This window comes from Pogoniulus pusillus, chromosome 36 (genome assembly GCF_015220805.1).
Source record: "Pogoniulus pusillus isolate bPogPus1 chromosome 36, bPogPus1.pri, whole genome shotgun sequence".
Lineage (NCBI taxonomy): Eukaryota > Metazoa > Chordata > Aves > Piciformes > Lybiidae > Pogoniulus > Pogoniulus pusillus.
Window position 1 is genome coordinate 723,129 of NC_087299.1, and position 17,651 is coordinate 740,779.

At 60.7% G+C, this 17,651-nt stretch overlaps 1 protein-coding gene across 2 annotated transcripts in view; it reads left to right on the top strand.

Moving 5' to 3' along the window:
- EPHB2 (EPH receptor B2) overlaps positions 1-17,651 on the top strand; it is a 152,598-nt gene that overhangs the window by 106,442 nt on the left and 28,505 nt on the right. For both annotated transcript variants that reach the window (XM_064172341.1, XM_064172342.1), the window contains exon 6: positions 17,065-17,189. In XM_064172341.1, the coding sequence (XP_064028411.1) occupies positions 17,065-17,189 (125 nt within the window). The remainder of the gene's footprint in view (positions 1-17,064; positions 17,190-17,651) is intronic.

The following is a 17,651-nucleotide window of genomic DNA, read 5'->3' on the forward strand; positions in this document are numbered from 1 at the left end:
TGGAGCATAGAAGCACCAAATGTGATTGTGCTCCACAACCTCCCTGGGCAACCTGTGCCAGTGTCTCACCACCCTCAGCCTGTGCCAGTCTCTCACCACCCTCACTTCAAAGAACTTCTTCCTCACATCCACTTTCAATCTCCCCTCTGCCACTTCAAACCCATTCCTCCTCCTCCTCCTCCTGCCATTCCCAGACCCTGTCAATAGTCCCTCCCCAGCCCTCCTGCAGCCCCCTGCAGATCCTGCAAGGCCACTCCAAGCTCTCCTCCAAGCCTTCTCTCCAGCCTGCACAGCCCCAACTCTCCCAGCCTGTGCTCAGAGCAGAGGATCATTTTCCACACACCTGCCTAGGGTTTCAGAAGCCTGTTCCAAAACATCTGGAGCTGGCTTTGGGCAGAACACAAAAGCTCACCCTGGATGGATAGGGTGGGAAACCTCTTCTGGGGAAGCAGCACCTCCTCCTCCTGCACAACCTGCCCTGCTCCCTGCTGTGTGTGAGCTGGCAGCAGACAGTGGCTCAGGAGCTCACCTCCTGCCCACACCTTCGGCAGGGCTGATTGTTCTCTGCTGGCTGCCAGCACTGGGGCAGGTGGAGATGCTGGAGGCAGATGGGCACAACTGGGTGAAACTGGGCACAGGGGAGGCTGGGTTCAGGGTCACAGCTCTGCAGCAGCTGAGCAGACACTGCAAGGGTGGTGCTGCTCCCTGGTGCATGTGTGTGGCCCATGGCAGATGGTTGTAGCACAGGGAGGGGACAGCAGGAGTCCCTTGGCCCATTTCTTGGGCCCTGTGGTTTAGGAGTCCACAGCTGCCAAGCTACAAAGGTGCTGAGGGGACTGCAACAAAATTGGAATGGGCTGCCCAGGGAGGTGGTGAAGTCCCCATCCCTGCAGGTGTTGAAGCCAAGCCTGGCTGGGGCACTGAGTGCCATGGTCTGGTTGGTTGGCCAGGGCTGGGTGCTAGGTTGGGCTGGAGGAGCTTGGAGCTCTCTTCCAGCCTGCTTGGTTCCATGAACTCTCTGTTGAGGAAGGACTGAGAGAGTTTGGGCTCTTTAGTCGGGGGAAGAGCAGCCTGAGTGGGATCTCACTGGTGCTGATCAATGCTTCAAGGGTGGGTGGCAGGAGGATGGGACCAGGCTTTGTTCATGGTGCCCAGTGACAGGACAAGGGGTGGGTGGCACAAACTGAACCATCAGAAGTTCATCTGAACATGAGCAGCAACTTCTGTAATTTGAGGGTGCTGGAGCAGGCTGCCCAGAGAGGTGCTGGAGTCTGCACTTCTGGAGCCATTCCAAACCCACCTGGACATGTTCCTGTGTGACCTTCTCTAGCTGATCCTGCTCTGGCAGGGAGCTGGGCTGGAAGATCTCCAGAGGTCCCTTGCAATCTCTACCATTCTGTGATCCTGTGACTCTGTGTCAGTTGCTCAGTCTCTGGCTGGCTCAGCTCAGGCAGGAGAATCCTCACCACAGCCTGCTCCTTGCTCATCCCTGCCACTGGAGGTGTGTGCAGGAGGCTGCTGCATTGGTGAGACTGGGCAGGAGCTGGTGGGGTCACAGCAACCCCATGGGGAGCTCCAGACCTGGGCATGTGTGCTTGGAGAGCTGCAGCTTGGAGAGGGACCTGGGGCTGCTGCTTGGCACTCACTGCACAGAGGCAGCAGTGCCCAGCTGGCCAAGCAGGCCCCTGGCATGGTGGCTTGGGCCAGAAGCAGGGTGGGCAGCAGGGCCAGGAGGTGCCCATCCCCTGTGCTCAGCACTGGGCAGGCCACAGCTCGAGTGCTGTGCTCAGCTCTGGGCCTCACTGCAGGAAGGACACTGAGGGGCTGCAGCCTGTGCAGAGCAGGGCAGCGAGGCTGGAGCAGGGCCTGGGGCAGCTGGGGCTGAGGAGGGGCTGAGGGGGCTGGGGGGGTGCAGGTGGAGCAGAGGAGGCTGAGGGAGACCTCCTTGCTCTCTGCAGCTGCCTGCAGGGAGGTTGGGGCGAGGAGGGGGCAGCCTCTGCTGCTTGGTGCCAAGGGACAGGAGCAGAGGGAATGGTTCCAGGCTGCCCCAGGGGAAGCTCAGGCTGGATGCCAGGAAATATTTCTGCCCTGGGAGGGTTCTCAGACATTGGAATGCTCTGCCCAGGGCAGTGCTGGAGTTCCTAAGAGCAGGTTGGGCTGCAGTTAATTGGTGTTTTCTGGGGAAGCAGCATTTTCTTGAACATCACATCTGGGCTGGAAGGGAGCTCCAAAGCTCATCCACTCCAACCCCTGCACTCAGCAGGCACATCCTGCACTAGAGCAGGTCACCCACAGCCCTGTCCAGCCTCACCTTGAGTATCTCCAGGGATGAGGCCACAACCACCACCTCCCTGGGCAACCTGCTGCAGTGTTCCAGCAGCCCCCAGGTGCAGAACTTGTTCCTCACATCCAATCTCAATCTGCTCTGCTCCACTTTGCAGCCATTGTCCCTGCTGCTGTCCCTGCAGCCCTTTGCACACAGTCCCTCTGCAGCCTGCTTGTAGCCCCTCCAGGTCCTGGCAGGCTGCTGTTAGGTCTCCCTGGAGCCTTCACTTCTCCAGCTGAGGTGAGAGAGAGGGCAGGCTGGCTCCTGCCAGCATCCCTGCTTCTCACCAGCCTTTTGCTGCTGCCATTGCCTTGGCACCGAGCGAGCCCAAAGCCGCTCTGGCGTCTGCAGTGAGTGGCTCCCGGAGCAGCTGAGCACAAACCCTGCCCTCCTCCACGGACAGCAAAGCAGCAGCTGAATGAGGGCTGCAAACTCCATTAGACAAAGAGCATAAAGAGAGCCAGAAGCCTCCCTCTGCCCTGGCCAAGTCGCTGGGCCTGTGGCACTGGGAGCTGCTTCCAAGGCTGTAATCTGCACTGAAGCTCCTTGATCCCCGTGGGGCTGCAGCCAGGGCCAGCTCTGGGCTGCACTGCTCTGCCTTTGAGATTTGCCAGTGGTTGTGGTTACAGAGTGAAGGGGCTGGAGGCTGGGAGGCTCTCCAGACACTCGACACACACAAGCAGAAGCGTGGGCACCAGGCTGGCAGCACAGCCGTGCCAGGAAGCCTGCAAACAGAGCCCTGCCAGGAGGTGTGGTCCCTGTCTGCGGCACTGCAAGTGCTGAAATCCAGCAGGGGCAAGGGCAGAGTCCTGCACCCGGGAAAGAGCAACCCCATGGACAAGGAGAGGCTGGACTCTGGTGGAGAGCAATGCAGAGGAGAGGGCCCTGGGGCTTTTGGTGGGCAGAAGGATGCCCATGTGCCAGCAGCGTGCCCTGAAGGCCAAGGGCATCCTGGGGTGGATTAGAACGGGAGGGATGAGTAGGCCAAGGGAGGTTCTCCTGCTCCTCTACTCTGCCCTGGTGAGGCCACACCTGGAATATTGTGCCCAGTTTGGGGCCCCTCAGGTCAAGAAGGAGCTCAGAGAACTGCTGGACAGAGCCCAGCCCAGAGCCCCCAGGCTGCTGCAGGCAGTGAACAGCTCCTGTGAGGCCAGGCTGAGGGAGCTGGGGCTGGGAGCTGGCAGCAGAGCAGCCTGAGGGCTGCCCTCAGTGCTGTGCTAAAGCTGTGCAGGGCAATGTGGTTAGAAGGATGCAGCCAGGATCTGCTCAGGGGTGGCCAAGGGCATCAGAAGGGGCACTGGGTGCCAGCTGGGGCAGAGGAGGTGCTATGGGAGCAGGAGGGGAACCTTTGTCCCTGTGAGGGTGCTGGAGCCTGGCACAGGCTGCCCAGAGAGGCTGTGGAGTCTCCTGCTCTGGAGCCTTTCCAGACCCTCCTGGCTGTGTTCCTGGGTGCCCTGCCCTGGGTGCCCCTGCTCTGGCAGGGCCTGGACTGGATGAGCTTTCCAGGTCCCTCCCAACCCCTAATGTCCTGGGAGTTCTCTGATCCCAGAGCTGAGGCTGTTGCTGCCTTGAGGTTGGTTGGTAAAGGGCTCTGGGGCTGCCATCCCTGTGAGCCTGTGCTGCTTTCCTCAGCCTCTGCTGGAGGTGATTCCAGTGTGTGGCTGCTGAAGGTGCCCCTGGCAGGGAGGGCAGTGGGAGAGCAGGCAGGAGGGCAGACCTTTGGCCACCTGAGGAGCAGTGAAGCCTTTCAGCAGGAGAGACTCTCTCAGAAGTGCTGCTGCAGGGGCAGAGCTCTCCAGCCCCATCTCCCACACAGGGCAGGGCCCCAGGGTCATCTTCGAGGGCAGGTCAGTAACAGCTTCCCTTCCTCACCCAGGTTTTCCTTACTGTGGTGCTTCTGTGCTCATGCTGGAGGAGGGCATCCCAAACCCAGGTGCATTTTAGAGCAGGGCCCATGGTGTGGCAGGCTGTGGTGCTTGCGTGGCAGCAGAGAGCTGCAGCTGCAGAAGCAAGAGGTGGAGCAGGTCTGAACCAAAGCAGCCAAGTTTCAGTGTGATCCCCAACTGCACTTGGGCCTGGAGGGCAGTGGTGGGGCCTGCACTGGGGACAGGTAGACCACTGCACAGTGACAGCTACCTGCTGGGACCCTCTGGGACCAGGATGCTTTGGGCAAGGAGGGAAGGGTGGCCTGGGAGAGAGGTCCCTTGGGTGAGGTGTGGCAGGAGACATCAGGTCTGCAGGGGGTGCAGTGAGCTGTCCTGGCTGCCTGCTCTGCCCGTGCCTGAGAAGCAGGCATCACCCAAGCCCCCCTGTGCCTGTTTCCCCTGCCTGCAGCCTTGCACAGAGGCTCTGCCTGCTCCTGACATCTCCATCGCTGGGTTTTGAGCACTGCCCGAGCCTGGATGCCAGCCTAGGTGTCTCCAGGCCCTGTGGATTCAGGTCAGGGAAGCTCTTGCCCCATGTCTGATCACAGCACTGTCCTTGTTGCTGCCTGGCATCACCCCTGGCCTCACTGGAGTGTTCTGCTGCTCTTGTGCAGGGCTGGAAGCGTAGAAGGAGCTCTGGGACCTCCTGGGAGCCCTGTGCTGGGGAGTGCCCTGCTCTGGTCCCACAGGGGATCCTGCTCCCCATGATTCCTGTCTGCTGGAGCTACATGGCTCAGCAGCAGTGCTGAGTCCCTGGCTAAAGGCAGTGGGGAGGGAGCTTCTCCAGGCTCTCCAAGACTCTCTTTGCCACATTCTTGAGGCAGTGGCAAAAGCTCAAGCATCCTCTCCCAGATGCCTCAGGCTGCAGAAGAGGAGGCTGGGGGAGGCCTTGGGGCTCTACAGCTCCCTGAAGGAAGGCTGGAGCCAGGTGGGGGCCAGGCTCTTCTCCCAGCTGACTGGAGCCAGGAGGGCAAATGGCCTCGAGCTGTGGCAGAGGAGGCTCAGGTTGGCTGTTGGGAAAGCTCTCTTCAGCAGAAGGGCTGTGGGACACTGGCACAGGCTGCCCGGGGCAGTGGTGGAGTCCCCATCCCGGGAGGTGTCGGGAAGGGGTGGGTGGGCTGAGGCCGTGGTCCGACGGCTGCGTGCCAGGAGCTGCTGGGTTATGGTTTGGCTCCCGAGGGCTTCCCCAGGCAGCTCTGCGATTCTCTGCGCCTCCAGCAGCCTCCCTCCCACACCTGCCCATTTGCTGCCCTGCCCCGCGGCCGCTGGGCTCTGCGCTGCCTTCCTCTGCCCCTCTGCCCGCGGCGGGGTCAGGTCCGGACCAGAGCTGCTGCTGCAGCTCCCTGCGGCCCTCCGCAGAGCAACAGCTCCCCTCCGGGCCAGCAGCCCGAGGCTGCAGGGCGCAGGCTGTGCCAGGGCAGCCGGCAGGGGCTGCGGAGGGCTCCCAGCTGCTGCCCTCCTCCCCGCGCCCGTGCCCGGCGCTGAGCGCTCCGCGGAGCCAGCGCTGCCCCTGCGCGGCTCTGCCATGGCACCAGGCGGCCCGGGCCGGCGGCTCCCTGCCTGTAACCGGCCCTGCCAGCCAGGCCAGCGGCGGCACCGAGCCGCGGTGGCTGCCCCCAGCGGGGCTGCCCTGCGGGCGGGCAGCGGCAGGCAGGCAGCTGCGGGCGGGCAGCGGCAGGCAGGCAGCTGCGGGAGCCGCGCAGCGAGGTCGCAGCTGGTCGCGTTTCAGTCGGGTGCAAAGACCCCTCCAGAGGGAAGCTGTGCGAAGCCCCTGGTGTGCCTTGGCCGCAGGCTGGCACCACACAGCCCCTCCAGGGCCAGGCAGGGTCCTGCAGGCACAGAGCCGCCTGGCTGCAGGAGCCCATCGAGTGCAGCCACAGCCCAGCAGCTGCCTGCACACAGCTGCCAGACGTGGCCCTGGGCTCCTCACCCAGACAGCGCTGCCAGGGCTGGGGACTCCACCACCTCCCTGGGCCGCCTCTGCCACTGCGGTGTCCAAACTACAGCTGGTGCAACTTGAGGCCATTTCCAGCGTTCCTGCCACTGTTTAGCTAGCAGAGGCTGATCCCACCTGGCTCCAGCCTCCTTCCAGGGAACTGTAGAGACCAGGGAGGGCTCCCTCAGCCTTGTCTTCTCCCAGCTAAACAGCTCCAGGTCCCTCAGCTGCTTCTGCCCTGGTGAGAGCACCTCTGGACTCCCGGGTCCAGTTCTGGGCTCCCCAGTTCAGGGACTAGAGAGAGTCCAGCAGAGCTATGGGGATGCTGAAGGGACTGGAACGTCTGTGACAAGGGCAGGCTGAGAGCCCTGGGGTGGGCAGGCTGGAGAAGAGCAGCCCCAGAGGGAATCTGATCAATGTCTGTAAACACCTGAGGGGGGGGGGGGGGCGAGAGGAGGGGTCCAGGCTCTGTTGAGTGATGCCCTGTGATAGGACAGGGGCAAGAGTCACAAACTGGGACACAGGAGGATCCACCACAGTGTGAGGAGGAACTTTTTTAGCTCAGCAAAGGCTGCAGGAGCCCTGGAGCAGGCTGCCCAGAGGGGCTGTGTGGTCTCCTTCTCTGGAGACTTTCAAAGCCAACCTGGATGTGTTCCTCTGTGACCTGCCCTGGGTGACCCTGCTCTGGCAGGGGGCTTGGACTCAGTGATGTCCCTTCCAAGCCCTCTTATTCTGTAACTCAGGGTGAAGATGCTGCCTGGGGACTGCAGCAGAGTTGCTCTGGCTGGTGGCAGTGTTGTGTCCACTTCTGTCTTCTAGAAGAGGAGGCTCAGGGCAGAGCTCATTGCTGTCTGCAACTGCCTGCAGGGAGGCTGTAGCCAGGAGGGGTTGAGCTCTGCTGCCAGGCAGCCAGGGACAGAAGAAGGGGACATAGCCTCAAGCTGTGCCAGGGAAGGTCTAGGCTGGATGTTGTTAGGAAGTTGTTGTCAGAGAGAGTGATTGGTATTGGAATGGGCTGCCCAGGGAGGTGGTGGAGTGGCTGTGCCTGGAGGTGTTGAAGCCAAGGCTGGCTGGGGCACTGAGTGCCATGGTCTGGTTGGTTGGGCAGGGCTGGGTGCTAGGTTGGGCTGGCTGAGCTTGGAGCTCTCTGCCAACCTGCTTGATTCTGTGATCCCCCCTAGAGCAGCAGGTGAGCTCAGCCTTCACAGGGTGACCTCCCCTGGCTTCAGAGCAGCACAGAGGTGCTCTGCAGGCTCTGAAGTGATCCTGAGTGCTTGTGGATGTTACCTGGTGTGTAGCTGGAGGGGTCTTGGGTCACAGCATTGTGCCCCTCTGGGTCAGAGCTACTGAAAAGGGCCTGCAGTAGCTCCTGGCATTTGTGGTAGCCCAGGAGTCAGGACTCAGTACAGAACCTTGGCCTCTGCTCCCAGAAACAGGATGGTTGTAGCCCTGATGGGGCCCTTGGGAAGGGCTGAACCAGCACATATGAGGGGGCAGACAGTGCCAGAGAGGGTCAAAGAATCATAGAATTGTTTGGCTTGGAAAAGCCCTTTAAGGCCATGGAGTGCAACCACCAACCCAGCCCCACCATGGCCAGGCTCTGCTGGGCGGTGCCCAGTGCCAGCACAAGGGGCAGTGGTGGAAGCTGAGGCAGAGGAAGTTTCATTTGAACAGGAGGAGGAATTTTTGCCCTGTGAGGGTGACAGAGCCTGGCACAGGCTGCCCAGGGGGACTGTGGGGTCTCCCTCTCTGGAGATAGTCAAAACCTGCCTGGCTGTGTTCCTGTGTGATCTGGTCTAGGAGATCCTGCTCTGGCAGGGGTTGGACTGGAGGAGCTTTGGAGGTCCCTTCCAGCCCCTGGCACTCTGTGATTCTGTGGCCACTCAGCCATGTGCCCAGGTGCCACAGCCACACCCTTCCTGCACACCTCCAGCCATGGTGACTCCAGCACCGCCGTGGGCAGCCTGTGCCAGTGCCTGACCTCCTGTTGCTCAGTGTCTGTGAAGAAGGTGCTTGGCTGCTCTCCTGCCCACTGAGTCCAGACACACTCTCTTGTCTTTCATTTTGGTCTCTGTGCTGGAAAGGTAGAGCTGGGTAGGAGGGAGGTGACCTTAGGACAGTGAGGAAGAAACAGCTCCCTCGTGGAAGCTGTCACTGTCTGAGTAGCAGGAGATGCCCCAGCAGCTGTGCTGAGGACTCTTGGTCCTGTTCAGCCAGGCTGAGCACACGTGGGGCCATGGGGGTCACCAGCTCCCCTCACTTTGGATGCTTCCAGGACCTCTCACCCCACTCCCAGCAGGGTGAAGGGGTTGTGTGAAACAGCCTGGGTCTGGTCCTGAGGCCTCAGCAGGGAAAGGAAGGAGAGAGGTAAGCAGCAGTTGTCTCCTCCCTGCCCTGAGCTGGGCTGCTCTGCTGCAGGGGCCAGGGAAGGTGCAGGAGGGAGAGGGCAGCAGAGCCCTGGAGCAGGCTGCCCAGAGAGGTTGTGGAGTTTCCTCCTCTGGAGACTTTAAAACCCTGCCCTGGGTGATCCTGCCCCGGCAGGGGGTTGGGCTGGATGATCTCTGGAGGTCCCTTCCAGCCCCAAACGTTCTGTGGTTGCATGAGCAGCAGCAGCTGGCACAGGCTGGGCTGAGGTAGAGCAGTGGCAGACCTGAGAGAGGAGGTGGCTGCTGCCTGAGAGGTGGTTGTTGGCTACTGAGGCCAGGGCTGAGGGGAGATGCGAGGAGAAGCTGAAGAGCAGAGTGGAGGAGGCTCAGAGGTGTCAGGCAGGTAGGTGGGCAGGTAAATCCGTGAGGCTCTCGAGAAGCTCAGGCTGCTCAGGAACGGAAAAGAAGAGCAGGAGAGAAGGTTTCCAGGGCCCTGCAGTGCTTCTGGGGGGACAAAAATTCTCTTCCCAGGCTCCTGCTTCCTTTAGGCAGCAAACCTAGAAACGACCCAGCAGCTGGAAGCTGGATCCATAGATTTTCACCTGCACATTAGGCTCACTGGGGCTCAGGGGACGTGAGGAAGAAGTTCTGCAGCAGGAGGCTGCTGGAGCACTGCAGCAGGTTGCCCAGGGAGGCGGCTGGGGCCATCCCTGGAGATGCTCATGGTGAGGCTGGGCAGGGCTGTGGGCAGCCAGGTCCAGTGCAGGGTGTGCCTGCTGAGTGCAGGAGTTGGAGTGGATGAGCTGTGGAGCTCCCTTCCAACCCAGCCCATTCTGTCACCCTGTATGAAGTCCTCAGGGCCTCGTGGCTCTGCTGCCTCTCCTGCCCAGCTCTGGTGAGTTCATGTTTCCAGCCCAGCAGAGGTTTGAGTCTTGCCATGAGGGCACTCAGCTATGCTGTGTAGTGGGACCTGAGAGCATCTTGCCTGGACATGTCCACCTTGTGGCACTGGTTTGTGAGGACACAACTCTTAGCTGTCACTGCTGACCTCAGTGGTGGTAGCAGTGTCCTTCAGGGAGCTATGAGGCTCTGCTGGCAGGACTTGAGGATGTGCTGCATCCTGAGCCACATCTTCCCACGTGTGTCCTGCCCAGCACCCTCTGTGGGCCACAGAAAAGCCAGGCCAGAAGAGCTGTGGACACCCCCAAGCCAGGGAAGCTCCCTTGGCTCCAGGGGGATCAAGGCACAGGCCCCAGCTCAGCCAAGGGTCTGGCTGTGATCAGTGCTCTGTGGCTGTGGGCAGGCCATGGCAGCATCCCTCACCTCCCTGCTGTGCTTGTGCCCCCAAGGGGCCATCAGATGAGAAGTGGCAGCTGCCTGCCCTCCTGGTGCTGCAGCAGGGACAGGCTGTCTGCCTCTGGCTGTCACTGCAGTCCCATTAAGCTTGGTTTGCACTCCAGTGTGGCTTGGGTCTGGTTTAACTCCCCTGCCATTTGGAGATGCCACAGGGCTCCACTAAGGGGATTTAAGGGAATCTGAGGCCATGCCAGGTGAAGAGGATGGAGCAAACTTCCTTTCACTGGGGACCAGGGGTTCCAGGCATGCCAAGTTTCCAGCCCCTGTGGAAGTGGAGCTCTGTTTGTTTTCCCTGTGGTTGCTGCCCACATACCCCTGGGGACAGCACCAGGATGCAGCTGCCTTTGCTTCCACCTTCGTGAGGCTGGCAGGGAGCTGAGACACTCCAGGTCTGACCTTTGTGTGCCACAGGGCAGGGTCCTTTTGCAGCATCAAGTTTTCTAAGAGTAAGGGACAGGCAGGAGCCAGCAGCTGTGGGAGTGTCTTTGGCACTGGGCACTTTGTGCCACCAACTGAATGACCATTCCCAACCTGGCAGTGGTCCCTAAAGCTCAGCTGAGCACAGGGGAACAAAGAGGAGTGGCACAGGGTGACTGATTCCACAGGGCCAGGTTAAATGCTGCTGGCCCAGTCTCTGGTGTTAGCAGCCAGCTGTGCTCTGGCTGGGCCTGGGAAGGGCCTGGCACAAAGCAGGCTGAAGAACAAAGCCCTTTTGTGCTGGGTTTGATTTTATCGATTTGATCCTTTCTGTGCTGTGCTGAGTCTGTGCTTTGAACTGCTCAGAACCTGGCAGGCAGACCTGGAGTGCAGTGTGCTCAGAAGCAGCAGTTCAGGAAGGCAGCCTGGGTACTGTGAGCAGAGCTCTCAGCTGCTGTGCTCAGCTGGGCTCAGCACCTCTCAGTGTCTGCCTCTGGCAGCTGCCACCTCACCGTGTCCTGTGGCTGAGAAGCTCCTTCTGCACTGCATGGCTGAGGCTGGTCAGAGTGCCCCTTGTGCTCAGGGCATCCCCAGGGAGGGCCAGCCCAGGCTGGATGTTCTTTGTGCTCACTCTCGCTGGCTTCATCTCCTTCAGCTGCTGGGCACCAGCCTCGGCAGTGCTCAGTGAAACGAGCCAGGGCAGGCAGGGAGGCACAGGGTGGTCAGGGCTGGAAGGGACCTGAAGGATCACCCAGTCCCAACCCCCGTGGGCAGGGACACTTTGCACCAGAGCAGGCTGCCCAGAGCCACATCCAGCCTGGCCTTAAACACCTCCAGGGGTGAAGCTTCCACCACCTCCCTGAGCAACCTGTGCCAGGCTCTCACCACCCTCATGGTGAAGAGCTTCGTGGTGTCTAATCTAAATCTGCCCTCCTCTGGCTTGGATTCATTCTCCCCAACACCCCAGAAAGTCCCTCCCCAGCTTTCCTGTGGCCCCCTTCAGGTACTGGAAGGCCACAATAAGGTCTCCTTGGAGCCCTCTCTTCTGCAGACCGAACAACCCCAACTCTCCCAGCCTGTGCTCCCAGCAGAGCAGCTCCAGGAGGTCAGCAGCAGGCAGCAGGCTGGTCCCCACCTCCCAGCTAGAAGATTGCAGTGCAGGAATGATGTGGATTTGTGTAAGGTCTTCCACGTGGACTTGGGGGCAGAGCAGAGAACTGCAACCAGGACCTTCCAGTCTTTGAAGTGGTGAAGAGCCTTTCCCTGGCATTGCAGATGACTGTGGAGGATCTGCTTGCTGCAGGGCTGAGAGCTGCCAGACTGCAGCTGCCTGAGTCTCTCTGGCACTGCCCAGCTGGAAGTGTCTCCCTCTGAATGTTGCTCTGAGGTCCAGCTGGCTCAGTGGACTCAGGCACCCAGTCCCAGCCCAGCCATGACTCACAGAGCTGGGAACCTCCTGTACAAGCTGCTGCCCTCACCTGTGGCGAAGGTCACAGAGCCAGAGAATCATTTTGCTTCAAAAGGCCTCTGAGATCACTTAGTCCAACCCAGCACCACCATGGCCACCCAACCATCTCCCCAGCTGCATGGCCACAACCTTCTTGGACCCCTCCAGGCATGGGGACTCCACCACCTCCCTGGGCAGCCTGTGCCAATCCCTGACCACTCTTGCAGCAAAGAAATCCTTTCTCATGCCCAACCTAACCCTCCCCTGGCACAATTTCAGGCCATGTCCCCTTATCCTATTTCTTGATACTGGGCAGAAGCTATGTGGCAAGGACCATGTCCTCTGGCATTGCAGAGTAGCTGATTGGGTAGGGCTGGGTGACAGCTTGGACTGGATGAGCTTGGAGGTCTCTTCCCAACCTGGTTGATCCTCTCCTCTCCTCTCCTCTCCTCTCCTCTCCTCTCCTCTCCTCTCCTCTCCTCTCCTCTCCTCTCCTCTCCTCTCCTCTCCTCTCCTCTCCTCTCCTCTCCTCTCCTCTCCTCTCCTCTCCTCTCCTCTCCTCTCCTCTCCTCTCCTCTCCTCTCCTCTCCTCTCCTCTCCTCTCCTCTCCTCTCCTCTCCTCTCCTCTCCTCTCCTCTCCTCTCCTCGCACAAGCCCAGGCCAAAAGCTGAGGAGAGAGCCTGTTCTGTGTGCTTGTCACTCCGGGGCCACAGCTGGGGGATCCCAGCACTGCAGAGGGGTGAGCAGCTCTGGCAGGAGGATCTCAGGGATGGGCTGGAAGCTGCAGCATAGGGCATGAGGATAGCTGAGAGAGCTGGGTCTGGCCAGCCTGCAGAGGAGGGCACTGGGGGGCATCTTCTGCTGCAGAATGGCCTTTAAAGAGAAGGCAGAGCCAGACTCTTCCCACAGGTGCCCAGGGAGAGGGGACAGCAGTAATGGCTGCGAGGTAGCATGAGGGAGGCTCCAATGGGATGTGAGGAGAAACTTCCCCACCAGAGCAAGGCAGCTGTGGCCTGGTGCCCAGGGAGCCTGTGCACATGTTGGCTCTGAGCTGGACATGGGCCTGAGCAGGCTGGTCTGAGTTTGGAGTTGTTCTGACAGCCAGTTGGGCTGGAAGCCTCCAGAGGTCCCTTCTGACCTAGATCTTCCCCTGCCCCCCTGGCTCTGTGTCTGCTGCTGCCCATGGGAGCAGTGGCTGAGCAGCTGCGGAGGTCAGTCCTTGCCTAGGCACAGCCTCTCTGCCCCAGCTGGGGGAGTGCTGAAGCTGCCTCAGCCATTCAGCTCAGCTCAGCTGCTGCCTCCCCAGCATGCAGGACGTTGACCTCATCACCCTGGCTCCTTCCTGCCCAGCCAGGTGAGGGCAGGCTGGCCTAGGGCACAGCTGCTCACAGCTGCCCGCAGCATGGGGCTCTCGCTGCTGGCTTCTGTAGCCTCCTCAGCAGTGCCTGCACAAACAGGAGCTGCCTGCCCCAGCCATGTGCTCCTGGGCTGGCAGAGCGTGGCAGTGGGAGGAGAGCATTGCAGGGACCTGACTCCTACCCTGCCTGATCTCCTCCTACAATCAGCTTCCCCCCGGTGGGTGTGGGGCAGGCTGTGCATGGAGGCTGCCTGGACTGCAGCAAAGCCTTTGGCACAGTCTGCCACAGGCAGCTCCTGGCACAGCTGGCAGCTCCTGGCTTGGACAGATTCACTCTGATATGGGTCAAGAACTGGCTGGAGAGCAGGGCCCAGAGAGTGGTGGTGAATGGTGCCACATGCAGCTGGCAGCTGGCACCAGTGGTGTGCCCCAGGGATCAGTGCTGGGCCCAGGCCTGTTCAATATCTTCATTGATGATCTGGAGCAGGAGATTGAGTCCAGCAGCAGTGAGTTTGCAGATGACACCAAGCTAGGAGCAGCTGTGGAGCTGTTGGAGGGTAGCAGAGCCCTGCAGAGGGACCTGGCCAGGCTGCATGGGTGGGCAGAGGCCAAGGGGATGAGACTGAACAAGGCCAAGGGCAGGGTTCTGCACTTTGGCCACAACAACTCCAAGCAGCACTACAGGCTGGGGCCAGAGTGGCTGAGAGCAGCCAGGCAGAGAGGGAGCTGGGGGTGCTGGGAGAGAGGAGCTGCAGAGGAGGCAGCAGTGCCCAGGTGGGCAGCAGAGCCAATGGCATCCTGGGCTGGCTCAGGAGCAGTGTGGGCAGCAGGACAAGGGAGGTTCTTGTGCCCCTGTGCTCAGCACTGCTCAGGCCACCCCTGGAGTGCTGTGTCCAGTTCTGGGCTCCTCCATTGCAGAGAGATGTTGAGGTGCTGGAAGGTGTTGAGGAAAGGGCAGCAAGGCTGGGGAGGGGCCTGGAGCACAGCCCTGTGAGGAGAGGCTGAGGGAGCTGGGGGGGTGCAGCCTGCAGCAGAGGAGGCTCAGGGCAGAGCTCATTGCTGCCTACAAGGGGACACAGCCTCAAGTTGTGCCAGGGCAGGTCTAGGCTGGATGTTAGGAGGAAGCTGTTGTCAGAGAGAGTGATTGGCACTGGAATGGGCTGCCCAGGGAGGTGGTGGAGTGGCTGTGCCTGGAGGTGTTGAAGCCAAGGCTGGCTGGGGCACTGAGTGCCATGGTCTGGTTGGTTGGGCAGGGCTGGGTGCTAGGTTGGGCTGGCTGAGCTTGGAGCTCTCTTCCAACCTGGTTGTCTGTGATACCCAGATGGTCTTGAAGCTGAGGAGCTTCTCCAGCAGCAGGGCTCAGCCAGTGCTCTGTGTCTCAGTCATGGGATGCTGCCACATCTCAGTTCTGTGGGGGGAGAGGGCTGGAGTGTATGTGGCTGCTTGTCCTGGGATAGCCTGGATGAAAGGAGTGTGCAGCTCAGGTGTGCCAGACAGACCAGGGCTGTGCACCCTCCACAGCCCAGTCCCAGGCACTTCTGTAGGGCACTCTCTGGCTTGGTCTCTTCCTCCAGTGGCCTTTCACCATGGAGAGAGAAAAGAGTCTTGGAGATTGCAGATGCCATTAGAGAACCACAGAATGGTCTGGGTTGGATAGGACCTTAAAGATACCCAGTCCCAGCCCCACTGCCATGGGCAGGGACACCTCCCACCAGCACAGATTGCTCAGGGCCTCATCCAGCCTGGCCTTGAACACCTCCATGCAGGGGGCAGCCACAGCCTCTCTGGGCAGCCTGTGCCAGTCTCTCCCCACCTTCACTCTCAAGAATTTCTTCCTCATCTCCACTCTCAGTCTCCCCTCTCCCAGCTCAAAGCCATTGTCCCTCATCCTGGCACTCCCAACCCTGTCAGAAGTCCTTCCCCAGCTCTCCTGGAGCCCCTTCAGGCACTGGGAAGCTGCTGTTAGGTCTCTCTGGAGCCTTCTCTTCCCCAGGCTGAACAGTTCCAACTCTCTCAGCCTTGCAGGAGATGTTCTCCAGTGCTTTGATCACCTTTGTGGCCTGCTCTGGACCCTCTCCATGTCCTTCTCGTGTTTTACCTTAACACCAGTGTGAGAAAGGCATCCCAAGAGTCGAAATATGAGCCTTGAAGGGGTGGGATGGGGATGCAAAGGTGAGAGGGAAACTCAGCTGCATGCCATAGAGCAGGGGAAGGTGACAGAGCTTCAGACTGGTGGGTAATGAGGCTTGAGCTAACCAGAAATGGTATCTGGGGGAAGAGGAAGGCTTTGGTCCAGCATCTTCACCAGATCAGGTTGCTCAAAGCCTCGTCCAGCTCAACCTTGAAGGCTTTCAGTGATGGAAGTTCTTTGTTCTTGCTCACTTTTAGCAAGTGCTGAACCAAAGCAGAGGTCACCAGAACTTTGCTGAGGCTTGCCCAGGTTGTGCCCTCCTCAGAGGGTGGGGAAGCCCAGGGGGATGAAGGGGAATGGGGCGGATTTGCTTTCCCCATATGCAGCCCTCTGAGGTGCTGAGCAGCCTGGGAGCCTCAGTGCCCTGCATGCAGAAACCCAGCGGCGGAGAGGCAGAGGCAGAGGCTCTTGGATGGGAGAGGAGCTGCTCGGCTGCAGCCATGGCAGTGCCACGCAGGAACATGCTGGGCCGAGCAGCAGAGCCTCACCACTGCTGTGCCTGCAGGCCGCAGCCGGCAGAGGCTGTGTCGCCGCTGGTGATGCCAGGGGAAGCCAGGGTGGGGGTGGGTGAGAGGTGCCTTGCTCTGTGTGCCACTCCAGGAGCTGCCAGATGAGTTGTTCTGCCGTGAGACATTGAAAGGGCTGGACCTGGTGAAGGCCCTTCTGAGCATCCCTTTGTAACCCAGCTTGGCTGGCAAGTGCTGGAGCAGCTTTCTGCTCCCACTTCCCAGTCCTCTGCCACCCCCGAGGCTTCCCCTGGAGCTGCTGAAGCAGGGAGTCTGCTGCCAGGCTGCCAGCCTGGCGCTCTGCTGCAGCTGGCACTCTCCAAGGCTGGGCTGGCACTGGCTGAACTCTGGGCTGATCTGCATGGAGGCTGAGCTGGCAGTGCCATCAGCAGGCTGGGTGCAGGCTGGGCAGGGACATGCACTTCGGTGCTGGGGTCTCAGGCACGGTGGGGAGGAGGCAGCAGAGGCATCCGTGAGCCTCAGCCCCTCCAGCACGAGTAGTGGGCGCTGGGCTGGGGCACCTGTGGCATCTCTCCTGTCAGCACTTGAACCAGGCAGCTGCTTGCTCACCTGGTGCACAGCAAGCAGGACCAGAGCTAGGCTGGGTTTGCCAGGGAGGTGGCAGCTGCACGTCGCAGCCCCTGCCCCGTGGACATGTTGGCACAGGCTGCTGGAGGTTTCCCACAGGGTGGCCCTGGTCCTGCCACGCAGGACAGTGCAGGGGGTGGCCAGGGAGCTGCTGGGATGCTGGTGGCCATCGGGGTGCTGCTGAGGGGCGGGTGGCTGCCACTGCCAGTGTGCCAGGTCAGGTTGGCCTTGCATGCTGACACTGCTCCCTGCACCTGCCCTGCACTTGCTTCCTGCCACATGGCACAGCGCAGGGGCCCTGCTGCCCCCTGGCAAGCAGCAGTGGGGTGCCCTGCTGGGCTAGAAGTGCTTTCTTCAGGGCAAGCAGGCTGGGTTTGCCCAGGCCCTGAGCCCATTTTGCTGGCAGTGGTCTGCTGTCCTGCCCTGTGTGCTTTGTAATTACAAACTCAAAGGGCAGTGCAAAGCTTTTCTGCTCCCTTAACCTCTCTCTGCAGCCAGCCAGAGGGCAGGAGGATCTCCTGAGCCCTGCCCAGCCCTGCCACTGCTGGGAGTGCAGTAGCCCCAGATAATGCACCTGCCTGCCCCACAGCCAGGGGGTGTGGGTCCTGCCAGTGCAGGCAGCTGCCTGAGGCCTCTCTCTCTCTTGCAGCTCCTTCAGCTGTGTCCATCATGCACCAGGTCAGCCGCACCGTGGACAGCATCACCCTCTCCTGGTCCCAGCCTGACCAGCCCAATGGAGTCATCCTGGATTATGAGCTGCAGTACTACGAGAAGGTACTGTGGGGCCTCGGGTCTGGGTTGAGGAGGTGGTGCAAAGCTGCAGCCAGGGCAGGGCACTGCTGCTGCAGCCGGCGGAGCAGCAGCTCACCTTCGGCCCTGCAGCTGGCCTGGGAGCCCAGGGGTGGGTCGTGGGATCATGGAGTGCTTTGGGTGAGAAGAGACCATTCAGTGCCATCCAGTCCACCCCCTCTGCAGCCAGCAGGGACATCTGCACCTGGAGCAGGTTGCTCAGAGCTCCAGACAGCCTGATCCAGAATGGCTCCAGCCGTGGGGCAGCTCCCACCCCTGGGCAACCTGGGCCAGGCTCTCCCCACCCTCAGTGCCAAACATTTTTGCCTTCTAACTCATCTAAATCTCCCTCTTTTAGTATCAAACCATCACTCCTTGTTGTGTCACAACAGGCCCTGCTCAGAACTCTGTCCCCAGCTTTCGAATCAGCCTCCCTGAACACTAAGA